At 39.8% G+C, this 24,272-nt stretch overlaps 4 protein-coding genes across 4 annotated transcripts; all 4 read right to left on the bottom strand.

Annotated features, from left to right (window-relative positions):
* Positions 1-4,913: 4,913 nt before the first annotated feature.
* On the bottom strand, positions 4,914-6,144 carry LOC104419598. Its single transcript, XM_039304713.1, has one exon. It carries the CDS (start codon positions 5,888-5,890, stop codon positions 4,946-4,948), a length of 945 nt encoding a protein of 314 aa, XP_039160647.1. The 5' UTR covers positions 5,891-6,144; the 3' UTR covers positions 4,914-4,945.
* A 1,473-nt stretch (positions 6,145-7,617) lies between these two features.
* On the bottom strand, positions 7,618-8,717 carry LOC104420776. Its single transcript, XM_010032556.3, has one exon. The coding sequence runs from the start codon at positions 8,659-8,661 to the stop codon at positions 7,762-7,764; it is 900 nt and encodes a 299-aa protein (XP_010030858.2). The 5' UTR covers positions 8,662-8,717; the 3' UTR covers positions 7,618-7,761.
* Positions 8,718-12,697: 3,980 nt separating this feature from the next.
* On the bottom strand, positions 12,698-13,609 carry LOC104420775. Its single transcript, XM_010032555.3, has one exon. The coding sequence runs from the start codon at positions 13,607-13,609 to the stop codon at positions 12,698-12,700; it is 912 nt and encodes a 303-aa protein (XP_010030857.1).
* A 2,443-nt stretch (positions 13,610-16,052) lies between these two features.
* LOC120289965 lies at positions 16,053-16,958 on the bottom strand. The gene has a single exon (XM_039305385.1). It carries the CDS (start codon positions 16,956-16,958, stop codon positions 16,053-16,055), a length of 906 nt encoding a protein of 301 aa, XP_039161319.1.
* Positions 16,959-24,272: the final 7,314 nt, after the last annotated feature.

The following is a 24,272-nucleotide window of genomic DNA, read 5'->3' on the forward strand; positions in this document are numbered from 1 at the left end:
TTTAATTTTTCTTTTTTATTAAAAATTATCAAACTCTTTGTCAAATGTGATGGTAGTTTTGGAATAATAAGGTTTAAAACTTAAAATTAAAGAATTTGTGGGGGTAGTTTTGAAAAAAACTAACTAATTTAAGCTCAAAGCTAGTCCTTATTAGCATTGGGTTTTTAGCTTTCCCAATGCCAACATTTGACCAAAAGCCCATTGAAAAAGTTTGTCAAACACCCAACATTTTCTCATGGGCTTTGGAGGCTGAAAGCCTCTTGGAAAGTTGAACCAAATGCACCTCGAGCAACCTCCGACAAGGGTCACATGAGCCACTCGAGGTTGTGTGACCTCTAACGGCCCTTGCTAAGGTCAAAGGGTTTGGTCTTTTATATATATATAATTTTCAATTTTAAACAAGTAAAAATAAAAAAATAAAAATTAATTATCCAAATGGCTTTCAAATATGTTTTCTATCAAATGACATTTTTCTTAAAATTATTTCTCAAAGCGTAGTTTACTAAACAGCCTTTGCATTTACCTAAAACCCTTTATGCTAAATTATTTTGTATTTCTATAATGGGCTTTCAAAATGTTGAACAAATGCACAAATCACATGTCAAGCCAACATAAAATCACAAACCCACCAAGTGACTTTCCAATTCATTGAGATTCAAAAAGTTCTCTCTCTCTCTCTTCTATCCATCATCTTCTTCAACTTTCAGTTATAGGGAAGGTTTAAGCTAATCTCACCTTCCCCTCCCTATTTTGTTGATTTTGTTTGTATTTTATTGTTCTTTTCTTTCCTTATCTTCTCTTTTGAATTAGAGTCAGGAACTCTCTTCTTCCAGTCTAATTCTCGATTTGAAAGTTTAAACTCTCCTCGTCTACTTCTAATATTGAGTGATATCCTCTCCCGATCTAGATTTGACAATTTAATAAATATGTTTTTGGAGATTTGATATTCCTCTATTCTGTTCATGGACAAATTATTTGCCTTTAGATTTAATGATAATCACAAAAGCTTTGGCGTATTCAATGAAAATTTGCTCCTCCACATGTATGATATATGTTTGTTCAACCTATTTTGATTGTTTCCTAATGGCAATGGTGTAAAGGAAGTTAAACATAGGTGCGCACTACCAACTGACAACATTGTAATTATTAAAGAATGAATTTTCGACATATACTCATCATTGACAAAGACATGAGATCTAGTGACTAACCGCTAATAATTTTGCTTGATAGATCCGGTCTTATGGAACAATTGTGTAGTTGACTTTATTGGTGCGCGGTTGATCTTTCTTGTTTTCTAGATTTGGCTTTACTTTTTCAATATTCTTGTTCTATTTTTTTTTTTTTTGGTAAAGTCAATATTCTTATTCTATTTCGTTATGTTTTGTCATGAAAACTCCCTACTTCTTATGTATCCTTTTGAACAATGAATACAATTTTCTTTCAACAAAAAATAAAAATAAAAATTACAATAGTTGGTAGCATGAGGGATAAAACAAGCATTAGAATTATTATGAATTAATATGGGAAAAGTACCAAAAAAGTCTTAAACAAATTGCACTTGTGTCAATTCAATCATAAATCTCTCAATTGTACCAATTGAATTCTAAACCTTTTGAGATTTGCTAATATGGCTGCGTTTGATTCAGCATTTCCAAGGGGCTTTTAGTCTTGAAAGCCCCTTGGGGAAATGCTGGACCATTTGGTTCAATTTTTTTGCTAGCTTTCAGCTTTCAACTTACCTTCAAAATGTTGAAAGCTCAAAGCTAGTAGGGACTAGCTTTAGGCTTTCAGTATTCCGCTGAAGGCTGAAATTATTTTTTCTCTTCCAAAACTACTCTCACTAATTTTTAATATTTTCAATTTTGCCCCCGTTTTTTTTTTTAATTGAAAAAGAGGTAGCCCTTCGTCGGTCCGGCGAAGGGCTACGGCCGCCGCCGAGCCAGATTTGGCACCAACGGCCGTCAGCTGAGGTCGCCCGAGGTCGGGCAACCTTCGGCGAGGGTTGCGCGACCTAGCCGAGGGGCCGTTGGAGGTTGCCCGACCTCGGGCGACCCTCGGCAAGGGTCACTCAACCTGGGGCCGCGCGACCCAAGCGACCGCCGCCTAGGTCTCATGGCTGCGAGGCGGCCCTCGCTTGGGTCTCGCGGCCCCAAGGTCGAGCGACCCTTGCCGAGGGTCGCCCGAGGTTGGGCAACCTCCGGTGGCCCTCGGCTGGGCTGCGCGACCCTCGCCGGAGGTCGCCCGACCTCGGGCGACCTCAGTCGACGGCCACCGGTGCCAAATCTAGCTCGTCGGCGGCCATAGCCGTTTGTTGGTCCAGTGAATAGTTTAGTTCAATTTAAAAAAGAAAAGAGAAAAAAGAAATATATATGCCCATTGCGAAAATTTTCTTTACCAAATGTACGTTCAACTCAAAGTCCATTTGCAAAAAAAATTTACCAAACGCAATTGCATTTTCCCATATAATTTGGCCTTTCAGTATTTGCATTGGACTCAAAGCCCATTGCAAATGTTGAACCAAACGTAACCATAATATATCCATCCAGTTTTAGCTAGAAATCGCTAATATACTGGCCATCTTACATTACACGACCACCGCCAATACAAACATAAATTATAATTCTTTTAATATTTCTTTTTTGAAATTTCATTATTTTCTTATTATTTATTATTTATTTATTTATTGTTATTATTATTATTATTATTATTATTATTTTTACAACTATGGGCTAACGAGGGCATCACAACCCTTGTTAGCCAACAAGCGAAGGTCGTTGCCCTCTCTTGGATCTAGATGAGAGCCTAACACCTTTGCTTGTGGCCAATGAGGGTTGAAGGTTGTGGCCAGCAACCTCTTTAGCTCATTGTTAGGGAGAAAAAAGAAAGGAAAGAAAAGAAAAGAAAGTAATAAAAATTCAAATTTTTTTAAAGATTATTTACATCATTGCTGACCGTACTATGTAGAATTGATAGCATTAATGTTAGTGATTTTAGGAAAAAAAATTAGTTGGATGGAATGCCTTGGCAAATTGTCAAAAGGTTTAGGACTCAATTAGAACAATTAAAAGATTTGTGACCGAATTGCACAAATGCAAGAAGTTGAGGACTTTTTTTTATACTTTTCCCAATATACATGTTCTAAAAAGGTTATATTCAAGGTTAACACAACACAAATCTGCTATTTAAATGTATGGGTAAGTCAATATCATGCTTTGCAAGTTTGACATGAACACAATCCAATTATTAATCATGTATGGCGGGTTGACACAAAATCAACCTGAAAATGATGATACTCAATCTAAGCCTCCTATTTAGGGTTGAGCATGGTTTCAAGATATAACCTACAATATGAGAATTGGACCTCTGAGAACCTGTAGGTTCTGGATTCTAAGATATGTAGGGTAGGTTCCAAACTCCAAAAAATATGGAATCTATTTTGACGGGTAGATTTTAAGTTCTTAATCAAAAGAACTTGAAACTTGTAACCGATATCTGATAACTTATGACTTGGAACGAGTTTTAATTTTTTTTAGCTCATGTCTTGATGCGATATTGTCATATTCTATGACGTTAGATGATGAATGCATAATCCAGGAGCACTAGTCTGAACTTCAATTTTATGATCGAGACTCTTACTTTATTAATGTTCATATTTTTTACGAGTCTATAAGTTATAGTTAGTGAATTGTAGCAGCAATTGATAGTACAGTCGTTCAATTAATAATATAGATGAAACTCGAGTAGACATTGGAACTTATAATAGGGTAAGTTTTTAAGTTCCAAAAAATAAGAAAACTATTTCAATGGATAGATATCAAGTTCCAGGTGGAATATGTACAGAACTTGAAACCGCTTACTCCTACCCTTATTAGCTTGTCGTGTTCGTGTCTATGTTATCTTTTTATCAAAAATTACCACCTCATTTAATTTTTCTTGCGGCAAGAAATTCTTATTCATTTTTCAATTATTGTCGGGTGCTCATCATTAAAATCCACAATGTGTCCTATCTATTCACAATAAATACATGTGATATGAAGGCCCATGGAAAATCAAGGAGGAGGATTCTGTATGTTGGCTTAATATACTAAATAGAGAGCTCTTCGCTTGGTATATGATTGAAAACGTCCAGTCTCTTTCAAGGAACACCATCATCTCGTCACACTATTTTCCTTTGTTTTTTTGCCCCCATTGATTGCATCGAGTTTTGCTCAACAAAAAAAGGAAATGTGGGGACATCGCCGCGATTCGAGGAAATATGATTTGATTTTGTTACTTCATTATCCTTTTAACCTATTCTTAAATATGCCTGAGGTCGTTTCGGTTAAATAAACATGATAAAGTGAACCGACAATCATTTAAATAATCGAATTTAACGAAGCAATAGGAGAAAAAAAAAACTTAGTGGAGGTTCCTTTTTTTGACCTTGTCATTCTCTTTTATCAAAATCAAATTAAAGGTTCTTTGTCCAAATAAAGGGAAAAAAAATCATGATAGATCTCTAAAAGTAAGGCAGATCACGAAGCTTCTTCGGGAATTGAAGTGTTTTTTAGACTCTTTAGACAAAATCATGCGCTTGGTAAACTTGGGTTTGGCATTGTTGAGGAGATATGTGGAAGTATCTTAAAGATACATTTTATTTGAAAGAAAATTGTTTTCAAAAAAATATTTTTTAACTTTTCAATATTTGGATGACAGAAAATTAGTTCATCTATGAAAAATATTTTTCATAAACTGAAAAACTTAGATTGAGAAAGATGATTTCCTCTTTCAATAAGAAGAAAATCATTTTTTTCTAAACCACCAAATGTATTAGTAAATTGCCATTTGTTCTTGAAATAAATCTAACTCATGCACATATTCATATGGATAAATGAATCTATATCATTAATTCTCTTCAGGTACATAACCAGGCTATACATGAACAAGAACAATTGGTAAAAACTTTTCAACCGGAAAATAGATTCAGGAGGCACACTCTTGTGTGGATCAAGTGCCTGAACAAGCCCTCTAATCCGCTCTCAAGGCCTTCAATGTAATCGCTTAAAGCCTGTAACTTCAAGTTTGCTGACTCGATCCTCTCGCTCTCGATGTGTTTGCCTGAATTGGACTCCAGCAACTTGGTAAGCTCCACGTCCACACTCTCTAGCTCATTAGGTCCTGTGCTCTGCCGGCGATCGTCATCGCAGACTATCACCCGTTTGAGTACCGACCTTGAAACCGTCGACCATCTACCTGGCTTCAGTTTCGAAACTGACGATGATAGGAATGACAGGAGCGCGAGGAAGACGGAGCCAGCGACAGCGTTCGCCTCGCTCAGTACACTTGTTACTGCACAGAGGTCATTGTCGAGAAGTAAGGGAGCGATTGCCTCGAACATGCCGTGTTCCTGTTGCTTAAGCACTGCTTGAGACCTTGCAATTTCCTTCCTCATCCCTTTTCTGAAGGAAACATACGCATTGACGTCGTTCTCAACGTCAAGAATTCTGACTTTGCTTCTTCTGAGGATAGATTGAAGCTCTCGAACACTTCCTTTCAACGATGAGATCGCATCCTGGATCCTGCCGCACATGTCTAGGTAGTTTATGGAGCCTCGGAGCAACTCGTCAAGCCACACCTCATGCCGGTTTTGTCCTAGAGCTCTGCTGGTGGACGGCAAATCTAGGAAATCGGCAATGCACGTATACAGCTCGCTGAGCCCAACTAGGCCTTGGAGCAATTCCTCCGCCTTATAGGAGCACAACAGTGGTGCCTCCTGCCAGGACCTGAGCTTGTCGAGCTCTTCCTCAATTTTTCGGGCACTCGGATGCGACCGAGCAGGCAAGCTTATGGAACGATTCTTGTACCGGCACTTAGCTACGGGTGAGAAACTGGCCATTCCTGATTTTTTCATGATGCGCTAAGAATTGTCAGCTCAAGTTGCATTAATGAAATGCCACCATCCGTCATAACGATGTATTTATACCCAGTACGGATTCTTGAATATGCATAATCTGAATCCCTCAATCAACAGGAGATGGGCATGTGAAGACGGTGTGAGTTTCTAATGGCATGAATTTTATTGTCATTTCTTCCACCAACAAGGCATTGAATATGCAGAATGGAGCAGCACTATATCTCTCTTATTTCCCAGATACACTGCATCTAGAATCGTGCACTTTGTACAGAATCACTTGATTCATATTTGAATTCGGCAATATCTGGCCTCTTTATCTTCGCCCCATGGGTGGTCCCGTCACCGACTGCATAGACTTATCTGTGGGAGCTGGCGGGCGCATTAAAATAGTGTGTGCATTCTTCATCTCAAGACAAAAGAGGAGTCTCGAGAGACTGGAATCTGGAGATCTGGAGAGATCAGGAACCAACGTTTTTGTTAAATGTGGTACAATTATTGCAGAAGTAGGCGGTGGATGATGATGAGATAAATGAAGGAAGCAGATAATATTACTATAGTGGACGCACGAGTGGCATAATTAATTGGTGTTTCCTTTCAGGACAGCAACCTGCCAATCCAGGATCCCTCAGTTAGGTGCGTAGATCACATTCATGTATTAGGTACCATATCCAGGTCCTCGGATATGTCATGTCTGTGAGTAATCTCTAAGAAGCCGCCAATCCCTTTTGTGAACCGACTAGTTTTGTCTCTAATTGATCAGCCTAGGAAGGGGGGTCAATTAATCAGACATGACCAAGTTCATGGTTCTTTAAATATCAGAGGCGTGGAAAATAGAAATCCTCGCTGGTTTCAATTGCTCTTTACTATTGTTTTCTATTGTTTTTCACGAATTATCCTGTTGTCAAGGCTGGGTTTTTCTTTTACATGATCGACTCAACTTGATGAGTCGGAACTGTTCTTTGCCTAATGAAAATCAACTCATCTGTTGTCACAAGTAATGTAGAGAATCTTCCATAAATGTTACTAGAACAAGTCAAGCGAATGCCTTGCCCAAAGATCTATATAGTGATTCCACGCTTGATACGAGAGACAACTTCTACTGATAGAAGAAGCACAGACGAAGAAGCAAATCTTGGCTGTGATTCATGTCTTCCAATCAGATCTGATTTTTCGAAAGTTCAGGCAAATTAAAGATGCAGAAACTTCACTCTAACTATAATCAAATGAGTGCCTTTAACTAAAACCTTGACGCTTGTGGTTAGTCATCCATGTATGACCTTCTAAATAAGAGGTTAAACGAGCATCATTTCCTAAGCAATTTTTTCAAATGAATGACTGCAAATGTGTAAATACGTAGTACTTTATAACCTCAGAAATGGACAGCCTTCTAAAGATGCCAAGGCAAATAGCAAGAATATGGCTAAAAAATTTTCGCCATCTGCAGTTAGATTCTTTTTATGTCCGTCTTTCTTATCCGTACTAAAAGATTACAACTTTAACTTTTGCTGATTTGAAACATTTTTTAAAGTATCGAAAGCACAAATGCAAAAGCAGGTTCTCCTTCTGCGGTTGTCCTCCTTTCTAGCAAGAGGGCACTAGAACAGAAATTCTACGAGTGAATTGTTTGTGTGCGGGATGCGCATTTGCACGGGCAACTTTCTTGAGCATTCGGCAAAGAAGGAAAAAGGAACAGATGTGCAGTAAGACACCAAGGTTTTTGTAGATTCTCATGTTTCATCAATGTACATGTATGGATTTTGACCCCCCCAAAAAAAAAAAAACTGAAAATCCCTATACAGATCCACCAAAATTTTGGATTCTTTCCAGGATTGAAGGACAAAAAACTAAGGGCCGACTGAGCTCTCCCACTATTGGGAGATTATGTTCAAAAGTGAGGCCCTTGATCTAATCAATTGCCTGAAAACGCTTTCGAGTCCTTCATCAAGGCTTCCGAGGCTTTTCTCCAGATCCTTCAATTGCTTCTGTACAATTTGTACATTTTCGGCCCTAGGTTCATCCCCCGAAAGGTTCTTTAGTAGAACGCTTAAGGCATCATCAACGTATTGTAACTCGTTCTCACTTTCTTGCCTCTCTTCGCATGTTATCACTCCCTTGTGGATCAATCTTGAGATCAGCGACCATCTCGACTGCTTAGGACTTGAGACGGGTCCTGACAATGGACTGAGTACGGACTGGAATATGGAAATGCTGAAGTCGCTGGCTTCTCTCAGAACTCTCATCACAGCCAAGAAATGGTCATCTTGATTGACGAGAGGAGGAAACCGGCTTTCCATTTGCTTCAGAGCCCCGCTCAATCTCTTGGCGTCCTTCTTTGCCTTCTTCCTGAAGTTCGTATAGTATGAGAGACACGTTTCAACGCTCAAATCTCCCTTCCTTCTTCGGAGTGCAGATTGGAGGATTTGAACATGTTCCTTGACTTGCGAGACCAGGTCCCTGGCGATGCCACAGACATCCAATAGCTGAACCGAGGAATCCAACAGTTCATTGATGCACTTCTCTTGCTTGTTCTGAGAGAGGACTTGTCGGGTGGCCGACATGTTGAGAAGCTCATCCAAGCACCCATACACATCCTCAAGGCCTGAGAGCCCCACGCCGATCGACTCGAATGACAGAGTCGATGTCAGCTCCCACGACTTGAGCTTGTTGAGCTCCTCTTCAATTTTAAGGGTGGTTGGGTGGGATCTGGAAGGCAAGCTAATCGATCGAACATGGTACTTGCGATTGAACATGTATAAAGGGCTAGCCATCGCTAATGGTTGCTCTTCTTTTTTGTGTTTGAAGCTTTGAGTTTTCGGATGGTGGATCCAATTCCATCACTCTATATATATATATAGGCAATCAGGGACAGGACTTATTCATTTCGATGTGTCACCATGTGGTCCGAAATGGCTTCTCCTAAGAATTCGTCAAGCTGTCACATCCATCACCAACACGGTCCTTGACAATTCAGCTGTTAATTTAATACGGAAATGAGCTGTCACCGCGAATTTGTCGTTCGTTCGTGCGGGCGTTTGTTGCAGAAATAAGTAAAGAGCATCTCCATTCCTTGCCTCCTTTGCTGCCACATTACCCTGCCATTGGACTTAGAATACTGCAGCATGACAAAGTTAAACAAATTGGGTTTTTGCAGGACTGTCTTGAACTTCAACAACATCAGGCTCGGCAAAACCTGCGAACAGATCAAGATCTAGATCTGATTAGGAGGTGAAGACATAGAGTTTCTGATAAATTAAGGGTTGGTCGACACTCCTAGAGGACACTTAGGACACGGTTCCAGCAGGTTGCTCAATAGATTAGTGCGTGCACGAGTGGCTTGTTCCCCTATTGCTTCCGCTCCCGTCAATTTCTCCTCAAGCTATGTTATTGCTTTGATGTGCACGTATTCAATTGGAAAAGAAAAAAAAATCCAGTCATTATTGCAGTTTTGTCTTTCATCATGCATTGCGACAGAACCATTTATTGATTAATCGTAGAACAAGTCTTGCGCATCAAGTTTTACCAAAAAAAAAAAGAAAAGAAAAAGAAAGTCTTGCGCATCAAGCAGTATCTGATGGACCGAATTGCAGATACTCAACGAAAATAGTATCTCCGCCACCCTAGAAAATAGAGTTTTGTCTGTATTATATGGGCCCATGAGCCCAGCCCATTACAAAGCCCAAACCCAACCCGTTTTATTCCTCTTCAACAGATGAAGCGTTGAAGCCAGTGCAGAAAAAACGAAGAAGAAGGAAGAAGCTCGCCCGCGAATAGGAACAAGAGGGAAAGGAGAAAGAGAGAAATTTTTTGGGCGCAGCCGTTTCAAAGGCCCGACAAGCTGAATTGATTTCGAATTGCAACGCTTAGTAAGTATTTAAGTCCATTATTTGTTTAATTGAAATAATTTTCAAAATTAGGTCATAAATCTGAAGTTATGTGAATTTTGATTTGCGAAGTCCAATTTTAAAGTTATTTGATTGTAGATTTATAAGGAAATGATAGTTTAGAGAGTTGTGGAGCCGTAAGGTTTGACCAAAGTACGGTTTGATCATAATGAAATTCTTAAGTTTCGTGTGTGACTTATGCATAATGGGCACAAATAAACATTTGTTATAAATGAATTTATGTGTTAGCACATAGAAGTTATTTTATCAATGGTTAAGTGTAGTTAATAGAGGTGATCGTTAGAGTAGTGTATTACGCAGATTTTAATATTGTTTTCAATTGATTGATAGGAACAAAAGCTTGTCAGTTTGAGTAACCTTTGTAGGTTGTTTTTCAGCCTATCTAGGTGAGTGGTCTTTTCTTTTCTATGAATTTACAAACTCATATCTTAAAAGTGGTAGAAGTTTAATATAGTATGAATTATGAAATAGCATATTTCTTACATAGATTGAATCAAGTTTCAACTATCTTTTTAGTCAATTGACAAGATATTGGAAGGCATTATATGAAATAGTTTGAAACGATCATTTATGAATGTCTTCATTAAATGTCATGTGGAAGAAATTACCAAAAGCTATATGGATTGATTTGTGAAATACTTTTTGAAATGCATTCTATTTGATAAATGCAATTGAGAAAGATTATATGATTCGATTTGTGAAACCGATTCATGAGATGGTTTCTAGTTTTCATTATAAGTTATTGGAGATTAAGATTGATGGGTTATGTTCATGTCGCTATGACTAGAACCCATTAAGGGGTAAATATGTAGGCCGTTATCAGGACATCCTTCTAGGTTGAACCACTAATTGATATAAGTAAAAACCTAGCTAAGGGGAGAAAACTTGGTCGCCTTTATTACAAGCGTTAAACATGACCATAGTTAAATTCTAAACATTATAATAATCATTGGAATAGATCATTAACGTTTGACATAATTGAGATTTATTAATAAATTTGACCATTGATGGTTGATTTTTAATTTACCTTATGCATAAAAAGTTTTGTTAGAAAGATATCTTTTTTTTTTTTATACATAATGAATGATTTGAGTTATTACTTATAAAGATAAATGTTTGATCTGCTTATAAGAAATATACTACTTACTAGGACTATGGTTGTTCATTCCATTCATCTTACTTGCTTTTCAGAAGTAAGATGAGAGCTTTGTCATTTTCAAGAGGACATTTTGATTGTGGGGATTTATGGGTAAGAGTTTTATATGGCTAAAATGAACATCCAAGTTAGTTGTTTGTTGGATTTGTTTATATGTCTTTATTAGGGTTACGGAAACTCTGATATTGTATCCAGATGATTATTTTATCATATGTACACACATATATATTTCGATAACCATAGATGATGATTATATTGAGATCGTCTTCTCCCAATAAAAGGATGGTTGTGTCATTGCCCCTGTACTTGGAGAGTTAGGGGTGTTACAATGTCAACTCCAAGGACCAACTAATCTTCACGGGAGCAGGAATCTGCTTATGAGATATAAAGGCAAAGCCCAAAAGCGGACGCGGTGGCCTCGTTTAGATGTGCATAGAGCATTACTGATGCAGTAATCAAGCATTTGCAGTTCGATACAGTTAACTCATACTTGAGATTGGTAACAATATTTTATTATCTCTCTCTTCGCCTTAATCTGCATTTTCCCATTTTGAAATTTTCTCTCTTCTTTTCCCTTCTATTTGGGAATCGTTGATTTTGTGATCGGATAAAGATCAGGTGTCACAAAGAAAAGCCTCGTACTTGCTGTCCATGCTAAACAATTCATTTTGAAAAGCAGTGTGGTTTCGGGTGCAAGCAAAGGGCCAAGAGGGAAATGTTGAACAGAGACGATGCATCACATTCATCGAGAGAATCTCAGTACGAAACGAATTGTTTTCCTCGTCGACGTGTGCGGTTTATCTTCAAAACCAAGTCTCGCGTAAAATTGTAATCTGCAGGATCCTCTGCCTGAAGACTCGTCTTTCCAGCTCTATTCTCGACGACAAATTGGAATTCGATGCATCGGCTTTACTTGGACATGAGAAATCATTTGCAAGAATGTTGTAGGACTTCCTCACCTGACTGATCAAGGATAGATAAGCTGCTGAAAAGGACACGAATTTCATCATTCTGATTGTGAAGCTCCTCGAACTGCAGCAGCAAAAGAATAAACAGGAAGAAACTGAATGTGTATCTTGAACAAGAACAAAGGAGCCCATACCATTCGCAGAAAGAAAGTAACCACCAGCCAGTACTACTTAGAAATCATCGTGACGTGAAAGATTGGTGTATCGATATTTTCACATAACTATGTGCTAGAACTTTACAGCATGAGAGCTACAAGACTAACCGGAAAAAATAGGTGAAAAATTGCAAAGGTACACTTTGCAGGGTTCTAACCATTTTCTTGATCTTTTTGTGTTGTTCCATAATTTTGTGAGCCGGCTTAAGAGACTAAAATGCATAGGCCATTTCGTGCGCAGTGCAGCTCCAAGGTGAGGAGAAAAATGCTGTTTCGGTGGTTCCATGATTTGCAGGTGAACTAAGAAAATTCCTGATGATATGAGGAACTTAGAAGTACCTCAGCATCTGTCCGAAGATGGTAGGTTGGTTTCAGGTTTATTCTTGTTGCTTACGGACAAAATTGTACTGATAATTCGAAAAAATCGTATCAGATTAGAAGGGAAACAGAAACAGAGAGGGAGATTGTCCGCAACTTTTTTCACTTATCATTTCAGGTTTTTTTGTACATGGATGTGATACAACTTCTGTACATTAACACTCTATTGCCCTTAGCAGATCCTCAGAAAAAAAACTGGACGCATCAAGGGCCGAAATTGGCTAGCAAAAGAAAACAATCTCTTCCTAAGAGAGGATGTTCAAAAGAGAAGCCCTCGTCTTAATCAAGTGCCTAAACAAGCGTTCCACGTCATCCTCAAGGCTTCCAATGCAGACCTCTAGGTTCACCAGCTGCTCGTTTGTGATCTGCAATCTCTCAGCGCCAACTCCTCCACGGGAGAGACATTTACTGAGATCACTCAAGGTGACATCAACACATTCAATCTCGTTCTCGTCATCTTGGTTTCCATCGCAGGCTATCGTGCCCTTGTGCATCAGTTTTGTGATCAGTGGCCACCGAATCTGTTTCGGCTTTGACGTTGGTGGGGCTAGGAACGACATGAGAGATTGAAATATCAAAATACTTGAAAAATTAACTTCCCTTAGGACCTTTACAACGGCCAGCCAATGCTGATCAGCGGGATTCTGAACCGAGAGCAATGAGGCTCCGAAGTTTGCTTCCATTTTCTTCAATGAAGAAACCAATCCTTTCACATCCTTCTTTGTTTTCTTCCTCAAGTTGTTGTAACCAATGATCTCGGCTTGGATGTTTGAGTCGCCCTTTCTCCGCCGGATCGCAGATCGAAGCACTCCAACATTTTCCTTAATACTTGACAAAATCTCCCTGGCAGAGCCACAAATATCGATGAGCCGTACAGATCCATCCAAGAGTTCATCGGTGAACCTCTTGTCCTGATTGCACGAGAGGACTTGCCTGGTTGAGGCCATGTTGAGAAGCTCATCCATGGAAATGTACAACTCCTCCAAGCCCAAGATCCCGGCCTGGATTGACCCGGAAGACGAAGTCGAGCTAGCTTCCCACGACTTGAGCTTGTTGAGTTCACCATCCACCTTGGCGGTGGCGGGGTGGAATCTGGAAGGCAGGCTAATGGATCTAACAGAGTACTTGGCATTGTTCTTTGCTGAGAAGGAAGCCATTTTTTTTCTTGTTTCGGTTCGTGCCTCAGAGAGCTCGAGTTTGAGTTGTCACAACCAATTCAAGAACCCAATATATATACATACGAAAACATGTAAGAGAGACAAGATTGTCCATGGCATGGCATGGGTGCAACCACGTGGAGCCCTGAATCGGCTCTCCTTTTTCATATTTTAGCCAGGAACGTTGAAGAAATCGATATGAGGTGTCTCCGCCCAACATGTCCGCAGCGTGTTCGTTGCAGAAAAGAGTGTAGAGTCAGCTCCATTCTTGCCCCCAAAGCTAGCCACGTTACCACCATCCAAATATAATAAAGGAAGGCGGCAGATGGGCTCGGCCATGGCTTGTCTCGAGTTCTGCAGAGCCTCGAGGAATCAATAATGGCGAAAACCCATTAAAGAATTGATTGGGAGAAACCAAAGTTTCAGATCTTCCAAGAAAGATTTGGACGGCATGAGATTCTTTTATTTGAAGGGTGATTAAGGTTTAAACAGATCATGGTTGAGTCGAGTCTACATTTGTGTAGACAACATTGTCTATCATGTACACGAGCCGGTCGTTCCTCTAGTATCGCCAGACTAATCCACTTGTTGCAAGAAATATGTTGGTCGTAGAGTAATTCCGTCGCCTGCATTTCATCCGATGATTGGAGGATTCACGGACACCTCGTGGACTGCTCGACTCGATGCCTTACCATGCGGGGAATCTGCCAGCTGATTTTAGGTACTCTTCCATTTTTAAAACCGCATCTCTTTCCGTGCCTATAGACCTTCTAATGGAGTTGGTAAGTGTCAAAAAGGACGAAGATGCCTTCTTTGGCATGTGGCTAGTAATTGTTCATTGAGCTAAACTAAAGTCAGGGAGCCGTTTTAGCTTGCCTTTTCTCATTGTAAGTTATTGTCCTGAAGATGAAAGCAGAGTTTTGGCAGAGCATGTGCTTCGATGCATTTCCCCCCCAAGTTGTCACCGGTACCATACCCTGCCACCGGGAACCCACCCCAACACAGCACAGACCCAATCAATTCTCACATTCTTGCTGGTCTTCTGTCTTCGGAAGGAACCAAAGTGACACCAGAACAAAGAATCTGAACATGTTTAGGTTTGCCTAGGAGTACAGCCCCCGACGTGGAAAGAAAATTCCAGGCCATGAATCTAGTCGTCTATGGAGGGAATTTCTATAGATTTCATGCCAATCTGACCAGCTTTCGTGTATCCAAAATGGGCTATGATGAGTGATGTGGTTGTGGTGACAGTACTGCTGGTGTCCTTGGTAGACAAGGGGACAGTAGATGGACAAATGAGAATTGTGACCAGTAATTGTGAGGGGCTTGCGGTTAGGACAAGAAAATTCCATCAGCAGAGAAGAGACATGGCCTGAGATTCAGAGGTCCATGTGGGAATTATTCCACTTGCTTCCCTGTTCACCAGCATCCTTCTAAATTTAAATGGGAAGAGCTAAATTCGATTGATATCTAAATTAGACTTTTGTTTCATGAATTAAAACAAAAGGACGATAAATGTATCAGTAAAACTGAACATTGAGACCTCAGTAATTCTAACCTCAACGGCGGGCTGGGCGGGCCGAGCAGGGCTGATCTTCGACTTATCAGTCAGGATATGTGCAGAAGAAATACTTGTAGTAAGGGTAAACTCATGTAAACAGGCGCCTCCCTGCAATCAACAGACATAAGATCAGAAACATACGAGGCTTTCACATTTCAACTTGCTCTTTTTAGTCGTAGCTATATGGCTTATTGCATTTGAGTGTCGGTTCCGCATAAAGAGATTAATTAGTCCTAATCCCCTAATATACGTATCGTCGATGTGAAAATGTCGAAATTCCATGACAACTTCTGCATTTCTTTAATTTGAAGTACAGGATTCAATACAATGATGTGAATCAACTGAGTATGCTCTGCTAGTGCTCGTACAGGAAAGTAAGATGGCATTCTTCCAATTATCTAGTGACTTAGAAAGGTTGATGATCATATGTAAGGATTTAAAGCTTGTCAGCATTTGATTCACACGATGTTCTCTCTTATCATGGATCAGGGGAAAAAATTCCAAGATCATTGTTCATGAAATAAAGCCGAAGCTCATCTTGTCATTTCAGTTCTTCCGCAATTGAGGAAGAATTGCCAAGGAGCGATTTGGAATCTTTGGTAGTTCACCTAAAACTTAGTCTTAAATGGGTTGGTTTTTCAAATTATCAACCTGTAGTCTCTTTTCAGCGTCTGTTAACCTATAAATCGCTAGGCAGCGCATCAGCTATGCACTTGGCATGTATCTGATATATTCGTTGTATAAATTGAATGTGAAAGAAGCGGCTGCATGAATGACTTGTATAATAAACTGTATACATGTTTGTATTCATTGTATAGTGGGAATGTCTGAACTATCCATACATCTCAAAATTGGGGTTTATGAATATAGGCAATTGCTCTTTTAATGGGAGATAATGTTCAAAAGAGAGGCCCTTGTTCTAATCAGTCTCCTGTAGAGACCCTCCAAGGCATTCTCAATTCCACCAATGCTCATCTCCAGAGCCCCTAACTGATGTTGTGTGCTCTGCAACTTCTCGCTATCAAACCCGTCATTCGCACCGTGTTTACGTAGAGCAAAGAGCGATGCATCCACATATTCAAATTCATTCGCATCTTCTTGGTTTGCGTCTTCAGATGCTACCGCTCCTCTGTGCACCAACCGTGACATCAGTGACCACTTGCTTTGCTTGCTCCTTGGCACTGGCATTGCCAAGAATGATACGATAGACTGGAAGACCGAAGTGCTCACAGTATCGACTTCACTTAGCACTCTCGCTAATGATGAGAGTTGGGGATCATCAACGAGAAGTGTGGAAGCTCCACGCAAGCTCACTCCCATAATTTGCTTCAGCCTTCTGGCCTCCTTCCTCATTCTCTTCCTGAAGTTGGCATAATCGGAGAACACCGCCTCAATGCTCGAATCACCTTTTCTCCGCCGGAGCACAGATTGGAGGGCTTGGACATGCTCTTTGATCTGCATCAGCATTTCCCTCATGGACCCGCAAACGTCAAGAAGCCGGATTGATCCTTCCAATAGTCCATTGGTGCAGCTTCGTCCATGGACGCAAGAGAGGGCTTGCTGCGTTGATGACATGTTGAGGAGGTCACCAAGGGAAATGTACAGCTCCTCTAGGCCCGATAGCCCGGCCAGGACTGACCTGGAAGACGGTGTCCGGTACTTCACCTCCAATGATTTGAGCTTGTTGAGCTCAATATCGATCCTGTGTGTCGTTGGATGAGTTCTTGAAGGGAAGCTAATTGACCTGGCATTGTATTTGCTATTGCTCTTGGCTGAGAAGCTAGCCATTTGCATTTTGCTGCTGCTGCTGCTGCTGCTGCTGCTGCTGCTGCTTCTTCTTCTTCTAACTGTTGCTTTTAATTTTTCTTGCTTTCAATTGGGACTAACAAGACACAGCCAACGCCACGACCCTATAAATAAAACCGTCTTCGAAGAACTTTGAGGAGACACAAGACTGTGACATGCTAATTCAGCGATGTCGTGACCACGTGGATCAAGAATGGGCTATCGATAATGCTAATAATTAAAGAAAAGGGCGTTAGGTGTCCCGTGCTAATTCGTCGTTTTGCAAGTTTGTGCAGCGAAATGATATAAAACAAGAAATAGAAAGTGAAGAGTCAGCTTCATGTCTCGCCTCCAAATTTGCCACATTACCCACCATGGCGGAATCAATAATGGAGGCTGCAAAGGTGTCCGGACATGGCTGTCGTTGAATCACAGCAGAATCCCATTAAAGAAAACCGTGCAAGAAATAGAAATTCCAGTTTAAAGGGTAGATTAAGAAGTCGAGGAGGCCATGATTAAGCACTCATCAGTACTAAATCCACGCTGCCGATGTGCACGAGCGGGTTGTTAATCTACTGTTTCCGAGGTCATTATCAGGGAGGCCCTGGCCAGATCATCGTGTCCCTGCATCCGCCCTCAAATGATTTCGAAAGATCCAAGGGGAGACAGCGACGCTACACACCTCAACACGTGTACGAAGGAGCATGCTCTTCACGTCCATGGCAACACGTGGCGATCGAGAATGGGGTTGGCGTGGCAAGGTGCAATGATAAACGAGCAGAAAGCTAAGACGAGCAGAAAGCTGGGAGGTAGATCTAGTTGGTGAGCTCGCACGCCATTCGCCCATCATAAAGTGGACAGAAGGTGAATATCTTCGAAAATATCCTTTTCCATTTCGTCTTGAACCGACGTAATAGCCCCACCAAAGTGACACGTTTTCTGCAGTTGAGCACGACCAGACGATGGACCTGAAAAACTCGGGGATATATGGGGGGATATTCTTTGTTTGGTACAGAATGGTAGATTAAAATCATGTCGACATTTCCGAGACTGTTGAGCTGGACTTTCTCCATCAATGGAATGTAAACCCAAAAGCTTAAACTCATTTGATGAAGGAGATTTTGTAAAGTTTAGATTTTAACAGTGTCTCCATTGCGCACACCAAATTTGGGCTCTGATCTTTATAGAGAAAATTATCTAAAAAAATCTTAAATTAATTATACTTTTGACAATTCAATTATAAGCTTTTTAATTTTGTCAATTTAGTCATACATGTTTTTACTTCTTCTCAATTAAGTCCATTGGGCCAATTTTCTTAGAAATTGTTGACATTACGGTAAGATTGACATGACACTTTTTAATATATTTTAATTTTTTTGTTTTTCTTTTTACTTTTCTTTTTTTGGGGGGTTGGGGTTAGGGCTAGCAATGTGTCGCCAACCACGAGTGAGCCACCCTCACCCGACCCTTGCTTTTGGCTGGCAAGTGTTCGCGGCAGCACTCGTCAGCACTAACCCTAACCCTCCCCTCCCCCTAAAAAAAAAAAAGAGGACGATAAAAGTAAAAGAAAAGAAGAAAAAACATTAAAATTCAAAATAATTATTAAAAAGTGCCACGTCAATATTGATCAGCTACGTTAATATTTTCTAGCTAAAATTGATCAAATCGACTCAATTAGCAAGAAATGAAAAATATTTATAATCGAATTGATAAAATTAAAAGGTTTATGACTGAATTAGCAAAAGTATATTAGATTTATGACCGTTAAATAATTCTCTCATCCTCCAATGCTCATCACCACGACAAGCCTCGTTAGTGGCAATGACAAGAAGCTTGGGCTCAGTGTCAAGCCCATCGCCACCTTGTGAGTTTCATAAAGAAGGAGAAAGTGCCTATTAAGGACACACAGGAATAATGTTACCATCTGCCGTCTCGATTGCCCGCGTCGGCAGCAGCAATGGTGAGTCAAAATCATTGAGAGAATGACAGTTGGATGCAATGGAAAACGGTGGTTGCGAATGCTGCGTGCACCATAAGAGGAAGAGGGGACAGACAACAAGTAAGTGTTAGGGCTTAGTGGGGTAGTCAATTGGTGTGGGCAGAAACATCTCTATTTTGAAAATCAATATACTCACTGACCAACTTCCAATTGAATAGGGTCATAATAAATGAATTACTTTCTCTAGAAAAGTTCTATAATGTTGATGGGCTCAAGACCCCAATAGAGTTCCGCACTGTGGGTCGATATTTCCAGGCCATGGTCTATGTAGTACCAATACAGACACATGACACGCGACACGTCATTTCTAAAAAAATAGAGAATTTCGACATGTTCCAACACATTATATATTAAATATATATTTTTATATATAAATGAAAAAATAAATAATAATAATAATAAAAAGAGCATAGAATTAATTTATACTAAAAATATTAATCCAACATTTGTTAATATTATTCATTGTTTTAATTTGATAGAGATTGAATGAGAAATTCAAAAATTGCAAATATGAAAGAGTAAACTTGAGGAACATGTTTTGTTTTCTTATACTTGTTGGAGGTTTTGTGAGATTTCTTATAGTCCTAGATAGAGTTTGGAGTTCATGATATAGACTAGCTTGGAGCTTCTCTGCAAAACAAGATTTGAGAAAAATGAAAATTCAGGACAAGAACTCTCGAAATATGACCAAAAGAAAATGAAATCACTAAATTTGCCACGGAAAATGTGAAAAATAACTCACAAGCCAATAACATAGACCAGAAGAGATAACTCGCAAGCGATACTTGCGAGAGGCGGAAAGAAGCAAAAAAAATTATAACTTAAAAGAATGTGAGGGCAACAGAATGTCACCGACGAGAAGAGGGGTGTTCCATCGTCGTTAATAGGAAGATTAGAACTTATAAGTGAGAACCTTGAGAGTAAAAATTTTCTTCTTTCCCTTTTATTTTTGTTATTTTCATTATTTTTTCATATATTTACATTTTGACCCCTCAAGTGTTGAAAATTTTTATAATTGATCCCGTGCGTGTCGGAATCGCATGTCGAAATTTCAGACTCGCGTGTCGGAGTGTGTTGAGAAGAGTTGACAACGTGTCGGATTTTCCGACACTTGTTGATTGCATGTTGGACACATGTCGGAGTGTCAGACACAACTCGAAAGCTTTCGGAGAGTATCGATGCTTCTTAGGCCATGATGCAAGGAGGCACAAGCACGAAGTCTTGTGTTCAGCCTCAATTGGCCTGGGCCTTGGACTCAAGTCCACAAACGCCGGACTCAAGACCAAACATAGAAAAATAAAGCGCGCCACACACACACACACACACACACACACACACACACACACACATATATATATATATATATATATATATATATCCTTTTTTAATTCATATTTTAATCAAATACCGGAAAACGACTTCTTGAAAAATATTTTTCAAAATTGTCTTATTTTTCGCGAAATAAACGAAACCTAAATATGTACATAATCATGTCATAGATTCAATTCTTTTCCTCTATCCTTGTTTTGTTGTTTTTGTAGTAACATCATGAACTTGGTAGTGGTTAATTATTATCAATTAGAGATATCGAAATGCCATGTTGGAAGCATGAGCTATCTATATAATATTATTTTATATTGTTTTTACTGTATAAATGATGCGTATCTCCATGCATATTACAAGGAACAAAATTGGGCAATTGAAAAATTTTCCTTCATTGTGACATGATGTTCAAAAGAGAGGTCCTGGTTCCAATCAAGCATCTATACAAGCCCTCTAAAGCATCCTCAATCCTTCCAATCTCAATCTCTAAATCCTCCAATTTATATTGTGACCTGCAACTTCTCACCAGCCACACCTTCTCTTGAAATCTGCTTGCAAATTGTGGTGAGGGCAAAATCCACACATTCCAACTCATTCACATCCTCTTGCTTCTCTTCTTGATCACATGAGAATTCCCCCTTTGGATAAACCAATTTGGAAACTACGGACCACTTGCTAATTTGCCCATTGGACCTTAACACTAGCGTTGCCAAGATTGACAGCATAGATTGGAAAATTGAAGTGCTCAACAAATTAGCATCTCTCACCACTCTCAACACTGATGAGAGGTGCTGATTTAATTCTCCCGTTGACGATCTTCAAATTTGGTCACCATCTTCCTTAGTGCTGCTATCAATCTTTTGGCATCCTTCTTCATTCTCTTCTTGAAGTTAGCGTATTCCTCAACACCCGTCTCAATGCCTGGGTTCGCCCCTTCTCCGCCGGAGAGCAGATTGGAGCACGCGCATATGTTCCTTAAGGTGCAACAAGGTTTGCCCCGAGTAGTCACAAAAATCTAGTAGCTGGATTGATCCAACAGCTCATTGACGAATCACTCCTGTTGGCTGCAAGAGAGCAATTGTTGGATTGATCTCATCTTGAGGAGATCATCCAAGCAAATATACACCCCCTCGAGGCCCAAAAGCCCAGCGAAGACCGACCCAGATGACGAAGTCGAGGCCTTGTTCCTTGATGATTCTAACTTATTGATCAAACCAAAGATCCTGAGAGTGGTGGGATGGGATCTTGAGGGAAAGCAAGTTGACCTAACATGGTAGTTGCTTTTGCATTTAAATGAAGAAATAGCCATTTTTTTTTTATCTTTCTTTCATTGCTTCCGCTGTCAAGGTTTGGGATGCCATCAAAAATTGAAGTTCAGCCTACTTATACGATCAATTAAAGAGAGATGGTTGCTCCATGTCAAACGTCCGCTCTCTCTCTCTCTCTCTCTCTCTCTCTCTCTCTGTGTTATGTAGTCACATATGTGGCCAACATGGTCCAAATGATTTGATGTTCATTTCTAAATCAATTTAAATAATTTACCAAAAAAATCAATTTAAATATTGGAAAAGAGTGACTGACTCACCCCCATTCTTTGCCTCCTAATATTGCCACATTACCCCCATCATTGGAATATTAAATTAAAGCTAAATTAAATATGGATCTGCCATGGTTGTCTCGATTTCCCAGACCTCCCATGAGAAAACAAATGCATTAAAGATATCACGATCGCAGATTTTTAGCAGGCAAAGAATAATTTACGGCGTAAGATTTTTGTTGAGGGTAATTAATAAATTGGAGCGTCGTAATCAAGCCACGCTAGGTCGTTCAACCTGTTTGTTTGTTGTGCGCGCGAGTGACGTGCTTTCTAAACATTGTTAATGAGAAGTTCGGTGAATTTAATTTTCTATTTCGGGGTTTTTTTGTTTTTTAAGGAAACACTTGGAGCTTTCTCATTTTAGTTATTGACAACCCACATGAAACTGAAATGTAACTAATGATCCCTTTTTTGCCTGACTTTAATCAACGATCTTATCAAAGGAAAGGGTTGCTGGCTTCTGAAGTTGCCGAGCCGTCGTGATTTGAGACTAGCGCCAAAGAGGCGAAAAGCGCTAGAATATGGCCTAGTTTGGTGTGGCCAAGGCAGGAAGTAACATGACGAATTACTCTAAAAAAAAAAAATCGATGGGATTTGTAACATTTTTGCATTAACTCACTCAAAGTATTGTCTACTTTGACGCATTTTATACTGAAACTCACAACTTTGTTTTTTGACGTACAAACATACACTCTTCAAGAGACTATTTATTCTGATAGTGTCTTAGCCTAAAAACGCTTAGAAGTTTCAAAGCAAATCTAGCCATTACATCAAGAAACACTTTCATAAATTAATTCCAATTTTTACATATATTCTAGAATCATTCCACCACACACCTATTAAAGGAGGTCCTGCTCTAATACCATATTATGATATTCCTAAATTAACTTGCTTGGGTTATTATTGGCTTTGTCCTATCCTTACTGAACCTTGCAGTTTTGTCCTTTGACTTACAAGTAGACACTTTTCCATAGGTCACCCATCTTAATAGTACTCTAATTTGAGTGCACTTAATTTTGAGTTAATTCAAATTTTCACATATATATCCAAGCAAGCTCTTCCTCTGTTTGGTGTGCAATTCGGTTCATTTCTGCCCTCTTCACCTTCTTGTAAACCTGCTAAGAGCTACTCATTATATAAGCCCTATGCTCTCGACGACTGCTCTCCACCCTCTTAATCAAGTCGTTTTTTTCTTTTCCTTTACTAGTCATCAATTTTCTTTTAGGATCATAAATGAACTTCTCATTTGAAAGGATGTTGCATTTCAATAAAGAAGAGAGTGCAAAATCAGTTAACTTTAAATACAAGTTCTTTTTATTCCTTGAAAAAGTCTTAAATGGAAGGGGAGTGATAGCTCTGGCACATGAGAAAGTTTGAACAAGATAAGACTTTGGATGATAGAAGGGCGAGATTGAGGTGGGAAATAGGAGAAGTATCATTGAGCGGTATGAGCTAACACTGACGAGGACGTCATTTTATTGAGTTTATAATTTACCTGGCCTTTCATCGGTTGGGTTGTACCCTCTTTGGCGATTCATAGCGCAACACCACTCCTAAATAGCATCATTATTCACTGTACTTCTTTCGGAGGTTTTGGCCACTTTTGTATGGGCCGAGTCCAACTAGGTTTGCCAAATAAAATCTAAGACATTTCTAACTGTAAGGCCCATTTTGTTCAGCATTTGGAATGAGTTTTTGGGCTCTAAAGGGGTTTGGCCAAATACAACCATGTTTGGTTCAATTTTTTGGACAACTTTAGCAAAATGCAATTGCATCTCCAAATGGCTCTATGAACCTTTACCCCAAAGCAGTTTCGGAGGTACTTTGGGAAGTTGCATCTTCGGAATGCAAGTCATGAATATTGTTCATCTTTTTTTAAGAAAGAACAGAGGCCGACGACCGTCAACCAAGGAGTTGCCCATGCCAGCAACTGCCACTCGAGGGTCACAGCCACCCATCGACCGTCGTTTGAGGTCGTGCAACCTCAGGCAAGGCGGCCTGAGGTTGCGTGACCTTAGGCGTCACCTAGGTCACACGACCTAGGCATTGCTTAAGGTCTGGCGACCCCAGGCGGCAATCGCCTAGGTTCGCGTGATATAGGCGACGGTTGCCTGAGGTTCACGACTCAGGCAGTCGTTGTCTGGGTTGGCGCAAGTCGCTAGACCTCAGGCAAGGTCGTTCAATGGCCAAATCTGGCCACCGGTGGCTAAATTTAAAAAAAAAAATTGAAACTTTTTTTTTAATGAAAAATTTAGCAAAAAACATTTGCAAAATGTAATTTTCACCAAACGGTATTTAAGCCAAACTTGTTTTGCAATGTAGTTTAAAATTATCATTTACCAAATGCTATTTTCATTTCCAAAAGCTCTTGTAGTCCAAAGATATTTGTATTTTCTTA

This window comes from Eucalyptus grandis, chromosome 11, assembly GCF_016545825.1.
Source record: "Eucalyptus grandis isolate ANBG69807.140 chromosome 11, ASM1654582v1, whole genome shotgun sequence".
Classification (NCBI taxonomy): domain Eukaryota; kingdom Viridiplantae; phylum Streptophyta; class Magnoliopsida; order Myrtales; family Myrtaceae; genus Eucalyptus; species Eucalyptus grandis.